The sequence below is a fragment of the Alosa pseudoharengus genome, unplaced genomic scaffold (assembly GCF_046254945.1).
Source record: "Alosa pseudoharengus isolate Yale_2024_CS ecotype anadromous, Long Island Sound unplaced genomic scaffold, YU_APseudo_1.1 YU_APseudo_1.1_scf_16, whole genome shotgun sequence".
Taxonomy (NCBI): domain Eukaryota; kingdom Metazoa; phylum Chordata; class Actinopteri; order Clupeiformes; family Clupeidae; genus Alosa; species Alosa pseudoharengus.
Window position 1 is genome coordinate 10,925,161 of NW_027468630.1, and position 12,351 is coordinate 10,937,511.

General features: G+C 39.8%; 1 protein-coding gene across 3 annotated transcripts in view; it reads right to left on the bottom strand.

Annotated features, from left to right (window-relative positions):
* LOC143126169 (uncharacterized) overlaps window positions 1–12,351 on the bottom strand; it is a 31,628-nt gene that overhangs the window by 8,110 nt on the left and 11,167 nt on the right. Inside the window, exons 5-10 of one of the 3 annotated variants that reach the window (XM_076288083.1) lie at window positions 8,792–8,875; window positions 8,448–8,466; window positions 7,522–7,550; window positions 7,309–7,430; window positions 7,121–7,152; window positions 6,944–7,024 (exon numbers count right to left, since the gene is read on the bottom strand). In XM_076288083.1, coding sequence (XP_076144198.1) covers window positions 7,150–7,152; window positions 7,309–7,430; window positions 7,522–7,550; window positions 8,448–8,466; window positions 8,792–8,875 — 257 coding nt within the window. In that variant the 3' untranslated portion in view covers window positions 6,944–7,024; window positions 7,121–7,149. Of the gene's footprint in view, window positions 1–6,345; window positions 7,025–7,120; window positions 7,153–7,308; window positions 7,431–7,521; window positions 7,551–8,447; window positions 8,467–8,791; window positions 8,876–12,351 lie in introns of those variants that run through there. The other 2 variants (XM_076288082.1, XM_076288081.1) reach the window with 2 other exon arrangements.

Genomic DNA, 12,351 nt, shown 5'->3' on the forward strand with positions numbered 1-12,351 from the left:
AATGGGAGAGAAACTCCAGAGTGCGGTGTTCACTGAATTGCTGGCACATGAGGGAAAATGCCACAAAGCACCCCTGTCAAAGACAAACCTGTCGAGTACTTTGAACGGTGACATGAGGAGTTGAAGACTTCAAAAATATAATGCCAAACACCAGCATGTTCCAAACAAGTAGGCCTACAGGCACTTTATGTGTCTTACCATGTAGCTCACCATATTCGTTGGCTTGATCACTAAAAAAATATATGGGTCGTGACTTAAAGGAAAATTCCGGTATTTAGCACTTTGAGTCCCTTTTCTGGTTTGTTTTAGATGAACTAGAGTGGTGGATACTGAAATTTTGACGATTGCTGTCTCGACTTTTCTGACTCGTTTTGAATCGCCTTTACTGCTTCAGAGTGGCTGCCTACAGGCATGCACAAACATGTCCTTAAAACAACTCTTAATGTTTGTTTTCAAAACTGTGCAACTCACCGAGTGGTTAGTGCACATAATACAAAAGTACGGCTTCATAGCAGAAGAGTCCAGGTTCTACAATGTGTGCCCGGAATATAATGCCCGGAATCGTAACAAACTTCTTTTATGACTACAGAACATATTTGTACTACTGTAAAAGTTTGTTACCATTCCGGGCATTATTAGTGGGGTAATTTATGAGATACACCGTTGGGTCCGTTAGTGCCTGCTCTAAGCTATTATCCTGATAGCGCTAACTCGACCAATGTTCGACCAAGGGAAAAAAGCTTCTGAGGGGATGTTTGGCTCGAGGTCATGGTGCAAAAGACCCTGGGGTGAAATTACTCCGAACCATTGCTTTATGCGGCTGTAATCCTATATTGAGCAATAATGAGACAATATTTCATTCTCAAAACTCCAGCAATTGATCTCCTCAATTCCCAAACATTCACAGACTGTTGTTACATGTAAAAGAAGAGATGAAGCACCGTAGTGGTAAACATACCCTTGTCCCAACTTTTTTGAGATATGTTGCTGGCATCAAATTCAAAATGAACATGTATTTTCCGAAAACAATAAAATGTATCTATGTCAAAAACGGGTGTCTTTGTGCTATAGGATATAGGATTTACATGATAATGCAAATCATGGCATTCTTTTTTTATTGTCGAAATCCCATCCCAAGGCTGTGGGTCAGGCAGCTCTGAGGCCTTTGGTAAGCATGTTCAAGAAATCAGAATTTGATACATTTCAGGAAATAGATGGCCATTCTGTGTTAATCAGGTGTACTTTTCTAATTTTGTTTGACCTATTAATCCACATCTAAGAGCCAGCAAACTCATTAAAATGAAAGTATAAGCACAAACAAAAGCATACACAAGGTCAAACCGATTAGTTATTTTAATTTACCAAAGCTCAGTTTCATGTTGTAATGGGGATCAATAAGATTCAGATGAAAGATTCAAATGTATCGTAGGCTATGCTAATTTTAAACTGAACACAACTTATAAAGAATGACATTGTATTACTCACAAGCAAGGAGCATAGTCACAACAGAAAGGGTGAAGTAAAACAATTCCATCAGTTCCACATCTATGAAGCAACAGAAATACTAATGTCCACCATCTACTAGTAGTAGAATGAAGTAGTTTAAGGGTGGGACACAGGAACACTAGACCTTGCTCTGACATGTGTATCACTTCCCCTGTGGTAACATTCGCTGCTGCTACTGCAGTACTGTACAAGTGTCACGTCTGTAACCACTGCTGACGTAAAACAAAAAAAAAAAAAAAATATATATATATATATATATATATATATATATATATATATATATATATCACTTCCTAAAATATTTAAAGAGTTCAAATGTCTTTGAGAAACAGAGATATTGGCATATGACTATGGGTAAATAAAGTAAAAAATGAGTTTACAGCTAATTCACAACAAAAAAAACATGTACTTCATTAAGTAGCTGTGAGAATGTGTGACCAAAAAAAACCTATTAAGCTGATGGTCAGACAGCAACACATCTATTGAATGCATTGTCAGTAGTGGTCTTTTCTACAGGTGTTCACTTTGGTTCCTTTGAAGATACAGTAAGTGAAGATTGTGATCTGTATGATTTCTACTGATGCAGACTTGCAGAACAAGAAAAGACAACAGAGAGAGTGTGATAACAATTAGAAGTCGGCCATCGTTCAATGAAATGATTACCACAACCACCACATCCTGCACAGCTTCAACTTCAATATCATAAGGCACTTTGGGGAGATCTCAAAACATGCAGTTCATGTAAAACAAACCCATCCGCAAAACAATCCCAGCTGGGGATTTGAAGATGAATGGGCATCTCCACCATCTCAGAAAATGAGTGTACTCATCGACAACTATCACAAAACACTGCAAGCTGTCACTGATTCCAAAGGAGGCAACACACAGTATTAACTAAGGGTATGCAAACTTAACAGGGATCATCTCATTATTTTTCTGTATGATGTCCCCCTGTTTGCAATGTACCGTATACCAGAAACAACATAAAGTGTTACAGATTCACTAGGGTTCATTCTAACTGGCGATGAACGACAGCAACAATGCAGTTTTAAATACATTTCACTTGCCTCTCTGGCACAGAAAGATGACCCTATGAGACAAATGAACCCTTGTTAATGCACTGACAGACCATGATGAGTTAAACAACCCAAAATGTCACTCATATATCACAAGTTGTAGGGTAAATGGGTATTTCAAATGCAACTAGATGTACCGCAGAGCGGTACAAAATATGACCGCCGCCCAGTCCAGCACATTTTTTCCACAAAAATAAATCACGCTGAAAGGCCTATATGATTCTAACTGTCTCACTAAATTGCATTATCCTCACATACTCAATTCTCACTGATATCTGCTAGACAACAAGTACCAAAACATGATTAGTTCATAGATTTCACATGTAAAATTCATTTTATACAACCCCACCTCCATCTTGCCTGTTTATAATTCTGAGAAATTCTTGAATTGTGTGCATGTGTGCATGTTCATGTTTATGTTGTGTGTGTGTGTGTGTGTGTGTGTGTGTGTGTGTGCATGTGCGTGCGTGCGTGTGCGTGCGCTTGTGTGTGTGCCTGCGTATGTGCCTGTGCAAGCGTACATATGTCTACTGTGTGAGTATGTGTCATACGTATGATTACTGTGAATGTATGTGTGTGTGTGTGTATCTGTTTGTGCACATGTGTGTACATGAAATGGGTTAACATGACCCCTGGAGGCAAACATACGAAAAAAAATGGTCATCCTAGTCCCTACAGTTCTCAAGATATTCACAGAGAACTGTGTCTGCCCTACCCTCCTTTCGGGGGTCCAGTCCAGCGGGGGGGCTACAGATCAAAACGAAAAACGACGGTTCCATGCTATCCATGTGGGGTTACATGCCCACCAAGTTTTGTGTACCCCGGTCATTCAGTGTCCTGGGAATCATTGTTGGTGTACGTCACTAAATGTACACATAAATTATTTTATTGTAAGGCCCCCCATGAACGAAAGTACACAAAACTTGGCATGCATTCGGAGGGTGTCATAATGATCCTACACTTTTAATTTCGTGCAGTTTTGACCTTGTCAGCCAGAGATATTGTGATGAAAACACCTAATTTTTTGCTTTTTAATTTTTAACTAGGTGGCGCTATACATGAAATGAGTGGTTATGGAATGGGTTGACATGGCCCCTTGAGATCAACATACAAAAAAAAAAAGGTCCTCCTAAACCCTACGGTTCTCGAGATATTCACAGAAAACTGTGTCTGCCCTACCCTCCTTTCGGGGGGTCCAGTCCAGCGGGGGGGCTACAGATCAAAACGAAAAACGATGGTTCCATGCTATCCATGTGGGGTTACATGCCCACCAAGTTTCGTGTACCCCGGTCTTTCAGTGTCCCGGGACTCATTGACGGAAATTTGGGCATGCGAAAAAGAAAAAAAAAAAGAAAAAAAGAAAAAAAATCTGACTAAACCTATATGACCGCCGCTTCGCTGCGCGGCGGTCATAATAATAATCATACATTTAATTTGTATACTTTATATGTACATATATTTGTGTATTTTTCAAGACACTCAAAGACGCTTTACAAATTTCACATAGATACATAAATACAGGTACACGGACAGAAGGCACAAGCAGAAGACAAAACTAGAGAGGTAGGCAATGAGAGGGGAAGAGCTGGGCAAGTCAGTTAACAGGAAAAGGCCAGTATGAAAAGGTGGGTTTTGAGGGCCTGTTTGAAGGACGGTGGGGTGTTTGATTGTTTGATGTGGTCGGGGAGGGCGTTCCAGAGGGATGGTGCAGCAGCTAAGAGAGGCCTGTCACCTGACGTCTGGAGCTTGGTCCTGGTGGTACCAAGTGTGTTTACATCAACAGACCTGAGGCGATGGGTGGGAGTGTGGCGAACGAGGAGGTCGGAGAGGTATGGAGGGGCAAGGCTATTGAGAGCTTTGTAGGTGAGGAGAAGGGTTTTTTTGCCAGTGAAGGTTGTGGAGGACAGTGGTGATGTGGTCACGATGGCGTGTGGAGGTGAGGAAGCAGGCAGCTGAGTTCTGGACATATTGAAGTTTATTGGTAGTTGTGTTATATGTAGTCCATAAAGAATGCTGTTGCAGTAGTCCAGAAGTGATAAGGGCATGGATGAGTGTTTCAGCTGCGGTGAAGAACAGTGAAGAGCCGAGGCGTGTAAAGTTGCAGAGATTAAAGGAGGCAGTTTTGGCGACATGGTTGACATGTGTTACACTTACCCCCCTATTTTGAGTTTTTGCTCGAAATTGCACACCGCCTACTAACAATGGCGCTGTTTCCACATACTTTGACTTATATTCAAGTGCTTGACCTCTTTTGAAAGTTGAGTCAGATTATTTTGGTAGCAATAGATTAACTGTGTGATGAACTGTCAGAGAGTGGCAAAGGGTAGAATTTTTTTTAGGCGGTTTTGTACATCTCTGCAAATGACCACATTCTGCCATCTTGGTAATTTATTTTCTCTTGGAAACACAACTGAGGCCCACTACCAGGTCTTGTCAATCTGTATCTCAAAGTAGATCAATATAGAATGAAATATGAGTACTTTAGACCATTATTTGCCCAGGTATGTTCATGTGTTTTGTAAAATGCCCTATGGAAATTCCCCATAGGACTTTTGGTTACCCAAAATGCATACTGACAATAAAAGGCTTACTGTGTGGCACCCTCTTGGTTTAGAAGCATGGTCTCAAATGAAAGGTAACGCTTTAAGGTTTCTTGAAGACTATTCAATTGGTTGGAATGTATGTCAGGGGTTCTGATATAGAATGACTACACAAATATGGAATGATTACACAAAATCTCTATTTTTGCATTGTCTTGGTTCAATGGATGTGTATAAGATGGAACTATACATATGCACAACTAATATTGGATAAAACAACATGCATGTTCAATTTCTAGGGATTCCTGTGAATATTTCAGGACTCGATATGCTGCATCTACTTATTGCTCAGGGATATACACTGCAGCTAGAAAGTAGGGAAGCACCAAAGGCAGAGGAGGGGGAGGAGGGCATTTTTGCTTAAATTGAATTGAGACATAGTAAGATTAATCTGACAATGTAAAGCACTATACAGATTGTATATGAAAAAGAGTCCAAGCTTTCAAATGGTGAATGCTACATAGCAATATGGCGCATACAATTGATTTAGTATGCTGGGGGGAGGTGGGGGGCACAGTAATTGTCCCGACTTCGGGATACCCGAAGTGTAATATATCAATAATCAGAAGGAGAGCTAAACATGTGATATCAACATGTGACAGACATCAATCAAAGACACTGAGGACTCCACGTGGCCAAAAAAGGAATAACAGTCAGACGTCATGACACCTTGGAATCATATTCCACCCCACTCTGTCCTTTTCAATTTCACTTGAGCCTTGTTAAGTTGCCTATTTAAACCTCCTGTCTTCATGAGCTCTTTGCTCAGTCTTGAGTTGACACTTGTGCATTCTGGTAGAGCAAGCCTGTCTGTGAGTTGTTCTTAAAGTTTGTTTTCCCTTGCGTGATCTCTTGTTACTGACCTGTTACTGGCCTGTTTTTTGAATTATGTGTTTGTTGCCTACTATCCTTGGATTTGTGAACTGATTCTGACTGATCACTGGATTTTGACTTTTTGCTTGGATTGTGGATTTCCGTCTGTTCCCTGTTGGATACTTCTGCCCGTCAAGTAAAACCCTATTAAGTTCTTTGTGTTGGTCTCTGCATTTGAGTCTGATCACATTACCTGCTACGCAGGAGACGTGGGTTCACTTCCCAGCTGAACTGTAAAAGTATTACATGATGCCCATTGCAATTATTAATTACATAATGTAAACAATACTATTAAAATAGCATCAGCTGCATCACTTGCATTTTAATAAATCTAATTATGCTTTATTGATATGAAAGAAATAACATAATTGTTGTGAAAGCTACAGGTATGACATATTACAGTTTTTTTCGCTAACAAGCGCTTACAAGCGCTTACCCATACTTCAGATACTTTTTCTAAACTCTTTACACAGACTCACACAAAATACAATTGGCCAAATTAATAATTTTCTTTTCAAAAACACATTTTGTTAAATATATACTAACACATCTTTCTCTGCACACACTAACTTTACCAAAACACTGGAAATCTGACTCAAAATGAAATTATTCTGTCAAAGAATAACACTTATTTTCACTTTACAAGGTACATGCAGTCAATCAAAGTACACCAGGTTTCAAAATACTGGCTATTGTTGACATTACAAAAACTGCATAGACTTTTATGTTTCAGTTTTACAGGTATTGCATGCAAAACATGCAATCCACCGTTTTTACACTACTGTAACAGTTAGCATGGTGTAGACACTGCTGAAGTCATTCAATCTGCACAACACTGTCAATGTCATTTTCCTGCTGTGTAGACTGAATATGAGTAGGCCTATATTCCTGAATTAGACTGTAGGGAATCTCCTTCTGGTTGGAGCAGTTTGGGGCATCAGAGATAGAGCTGTACACATGATACACAGACTAGAGACAGAGAACAATGGAATGAGGGTTAGATATACTTATAATGGGAAGCCAATGATGACACTGATATTTATGTAAACACGGGAATATACTTACATCCTGATCATGATCCAGGCCGACTGTCATTACTGAAACCCACAACAAAGCCGCAAAGAGGGCAGTGCAACTATTACTTCAAACCCCTAAAATAGCATATCTATTCTGGTTCCATTTGTTATGTAATATTGGCTTCTGATTCTGACAAATCACTTACAAATAATATCTCCATACACAAGTGTTCTTACCTGAGGCTGCTGCTGTAGATGGTAGTATTCTGAAAGAAGAATTTGATGAAATATGTGAATATGTTTTTCTCTTATACTTACAGCAGTGTTAGTGCTCCTAGATCCCATGCTTAGATTGCCATCTGTCCAATGTAAAGAATATTATGTGAATATATACCCAGTATACCATTCAAAAGTTTTTTTTTTATGTGATACGTTGACACGCACACTTACGTCTAACAAAGGAAGCATCTACCCATGGTCTGTTAAGACAGAGAGAGACATAAACAGAAGAGAAAACATGAAGTATGTCCCTTTTTAGTAGACTACATGTCACACGATATGTTGACTCCAGTGACCACAGAGTCTGTGTATGGGGGGACTGCAGCAAGGTGTTGGAGGTAGGGCTGTCACTTTACGTTCGAAAATCGATTGAACAATCGATTGGACCAACCAACACAAGTTTCGAAAACTAAAATAGGGAATCGATTTTAACCAAATATGTACACTATTCATTTTAAACGAATTAAACAAATAAAAAAATAGATGTAACAAAACTCACAAACAAGCAGAAAAAGAAAATAAAGAATTCAAAAAATGCAGTAGGCATTGCGAAAGCTAAAAAGAAAATTCCCACAAATGTCACGCACTGGAAACCCTATAGTTTCAATCGGTTTCAATCAGCTGCTACTGGTGTTTTGCCAAAAAAATGGAGGACAACGGCCATCAACCTGTGCAACATGGGAGACGAGTGATAAGCTAAATAAACTTGAGGAGTTTGTTATGGAAGCACTTTGGGTTTTGGACTGTAGATCAAACTATGGAGAAGGACAAAGTGGTACGCAAACTGTGCGATCATGAGTTCCTACGTAGGCCAATAAATGGCAATAAATAATTGACCTGACCTCTGCATCTCAAGCACCCTCTATACGTTCGTCCTATAACCTGTTAGTTGTCCTTGGATTTGGCGCTGAAAATGGAAACGTCATTAGACATGGAAAATCGATTTTACAATCGATTCAATGAACACTTATGTCTCAAAAGTGACAGCCCTAGTTGGAGGGTGTGTATGCGTTTTGTACTTCTGCATTTTGCATGTGTGTCTCTGTACACACTTACATATGTGTATTTAGCATTATAACAGCACTGTTTTGACATACCTACTGAATGCACATCTTCCTGTAGAGTAGAGAAAGACATTGTGATTATGGTAATTCATGAAACTGAGTTAATTATCAGCGCTGAATTAATTGCCCTATCTTCCATTGGCGCAAAAGAAGAACAAGAATAATCCAGCTAAACAGACTTGGGATGGGGTAACTGACTTTTTTGGTCATGATCATATATGCAAATCACACAGCTATGAGCAAATACAACAACACATTGTATTTATATAGTGCTTTATCAAGGCACCCAAAGCACATTGCAGTGAAGGGGGAACCTTACTAACCAGCACCAACGTGTAATGGGTATTACATATGACCTCCTGATAAGAGAAACTCACCGGTTTTTAGGCAGAGAAAAAAGGTGATCAGGCCTCCCACAAACATGAAGATCACTATCGCTGTAATCCAGTTTCTCCCAGAGCCTTTGTAAAGAGAAAATTATTTAGTTAAATTCAATTTCACGCTATACATGAAAATATAATCTACATTATTTCTGATGCCTTCACACAACAAAACCTCCGGTCTGCCTTTGATGTACAATTCAAGTGATTTAACTTATAATTACAGTGGTAGTAGTTGGCCAAGATGGATTCTTTTAACTGCAAAACAACAACTCCAAGACATCTGTACAAGTGGGCAGCTGCACACCTGACCAGAGGATACATTTTTCCTTGCTGGCTTGATGACTTATGATGAGTTATTCCGCTTCATAGAAGCATACTTTAAAGGCGAACTATGCAGGTTTTTTTAGGTTAATTTACCTTAACTTAACAGCTTCAGAGTTATTGGAATGGTTATATGATTTTTTTTGGGTTGAATGGTGGCCGTCTCGCTTCCCCCTAGCGCCTGTGAGCGGAAAAAACACCCTTGCAACTTTGGACTGGCGGGCCGCCAGCCTCAGTGACAGGACAAGTGTAACAAATTGCTTTACTGCATTTAAATACAGATACACACCGGCTAGAACAAGGTAGCGATGGAGTTTTTTCAGACATTCGTCATGACAGAGCCAGCGAAAAAGAAGCAAAAACCGAGAAAACAGCGAAGAAATTGCCAATACTGCATAGTTTCTCTTTACAATATCATCATAGCCTATCAAGTATTCACTAACTCCATACATAAGTTCTTTTTCAGTTGATTTCATTATTTCTTTCTTTCACTTTCTTCAGCCACCTTAAGTATCTCGGATCAGCTGAATGAAGCTTCCAACCTGTCATCGAGTAGAAAGCTCATCAGCTCACGAGCCTCGCAGGTGAATAGAGCTTGTCAAAGCATATACATGGTGACAACAAAAAAGCCTTTTTAAGGCGGTATATACAACCCCAAAACAGGAAAAAGTTGGAACGTTGTGTAAAATGTGAATAAAAACAGAATGTAATAATCTGCAACTTTCTTAAACTCATATTTCGTTGCAAAAAGGACACAGACAACATATCAAATGTTGAAAATGACAAATTTGAATATTTCAGGGGAAATATATGTTAATTTAGAATTTGATACCAGCAACATGTTTCAAAAAAAGTTGGGACGGGGCTAACAAAATGCTGGAAAAGTTGTGTCATGATAAAGAAAACAAAAGGAGTATATTTCACAACTAATTAAGGTAACTGGCAACACGATTGGGTATGAAAAAGAACATCCCAGAGAGGCAGGGTCCCTTAGAAGTAAAGATGTAGGGGTATTCATCACTCTGTGTAAACCTGTGTGCACAAATGATGAAACAATGTAATTTTAATGTTTCTTAAGATGCAATTGTGAAGTATTTGGGGAGTTCATCATCTACAGGACATAATATCATTAGAACATTCAGAGAATCCAGAGAAATCTTTGCAAACAAGGGAAAGAGCTGTAAAACAAATTGGATGGCCGTGGTCTTTTGGACCTCAGATGGCGCTGCATCAACACCCGACCTGTTTCCAGACCTGTCATTGTTGGGGCTCAGGAAAACCTCTGATAACCATTGGCTATGTGCACAGTTTGATGCTCAATTCAAAAACTACAGCCAAAATTGTGTCGGTCAAAACAGCCAACATTGTATTGAGACATGATACAGAAAATGCCACCATCTTATCTGGGCCTAAAATGGACTGAGGTAACATGGAAAAAGGTCCTGTGTTTAGACCAATCAAAATTCGCCATTCTTTTTGAAAATCATGGACTCATCTGGGCTAAAGAGGAGAGGGCCTATCCAAGTATCCAACCTATCCAACTTGTTTTAGAGTTCAGTACAAAAACCCAACATCTATGATGGTGTGGAGGAGCATTAGTGCCTGCAGCATGGGCATCTTGCACAATTGGCACAGCACAATCAATTCAGAATGATGTACACAGGTTTTGAGCAACATATACTCCCATCCAGGCAATGTATTTTTTTTAGGGAAGACCTTAAATATTTCAGGAAAACAATGCCAAAATAAATTCTGCACATATTTAAATAGTATTTCTCCATAAATGATGAGTCCAGGTGGCCTGTCTGCAGTCCAGATTTGTCAAATTAGGTGCATAATGGAATGGAAAAATATGACTAAGAATACCCAATACTGTTGAGCAACTGAAATCCTATATCGGGAAGTAATGGGATAACATTTCACTCTCAAAACTCTAGCAACTCGTCTCCTCAGTTCCTAAACATTTACAGAATTTTGTCAATTGAAGAGTTTAGGCAGCACAGTGGTAAACATGCTCCCGTCCCAACTTTTTTTGAAACAATTAACATATATTTTCCATGAAATAGTCCAAATTTTCATTTTCAACATTTGATATATTGTCTATGTCCTTTTTGCTGATAAATATTGGTTTACGAGACTTCCATATTATCACATTCTGTTTTTATTTGCATTTTACACAATGTCCCAACTTTTTCTGTTTTGGGGTTGTAATTTAAAACACAAAAGACACAGCAGATGACTTCTGCCACTGCCCTCTGCCATGGGAGTGTGCTATCTCTGCGACGAATGGGTATGATCACCCTGTGGTGTGCCTAGGACCAGATCATGCCCACTGCACTGCTATGGTGTGTGAGTCTGGGCCTGGCAGTCCCATATTGCCCAGTTCCCAGCCGTCTCCACTGAGGCAGACTCGCTCTGTGGTGCCCGTTGCTGCTCAAGGCTGCTTTGCTATTAGAGGTGCACAGATGGGAGGCAGGACGGCATCCGCATATCGATTGGACTGATGGCATCATCTCTAACAATCCTGCAATGTCAACCAGTCAAATACAGTCACCATGTAACAATCTGCTAGGTAGTTTTGAGACACTGACGAGGCCATTCTGTAATGTGTGTAATTCTTCTAATAAACTTTGTGTGTCAGCACAGCTCTGTACAGTTCTAGACTCCAATACAACAGCGCCATCTAGAGTCACAAAATTCGACATGTCACAGAATTTGGTGCAACACCAGACGTTTTGATTCCCCACAAAGGAGGTTGAATTTTCTCCGAACAGACCCGGGTCTTAAGTAAGTAATCAATATCTGATCCACTTTTTAAAGTTGTAAGCTTATGTGTAACAGGTCTCTTTTAGGGTCCCTCCTTAGCGCGTCGTTCTTCTGACAAAAACATTCCCAGTCAGCTGGCAGGGTTTGACAAGTCATAGTTAACATGCATATAAAAGAAAGATAATCATAACACTTATGTGGTGGTGCCACAACCAGTCACGTCAGCCACTTCGGCTTACAGGCGAACTGGGCAAAATGCTCCCTCATGCCCACACACTAAAACTTTCTCCAACTTCCCTTTTTAGTCTCTGAATGAGATTGAGCTCAAAATGTTGTCACTCAAAACTGCTCTGCTCCTCACCCTGACATCAGTCGAGTGAGTTAGTGACCTGACAGGCCTCTGAGTGAACCCTGCTTGTACACATTTAACTAACGATTCTATGATTCTAAAATCGTGTCAGGATTCT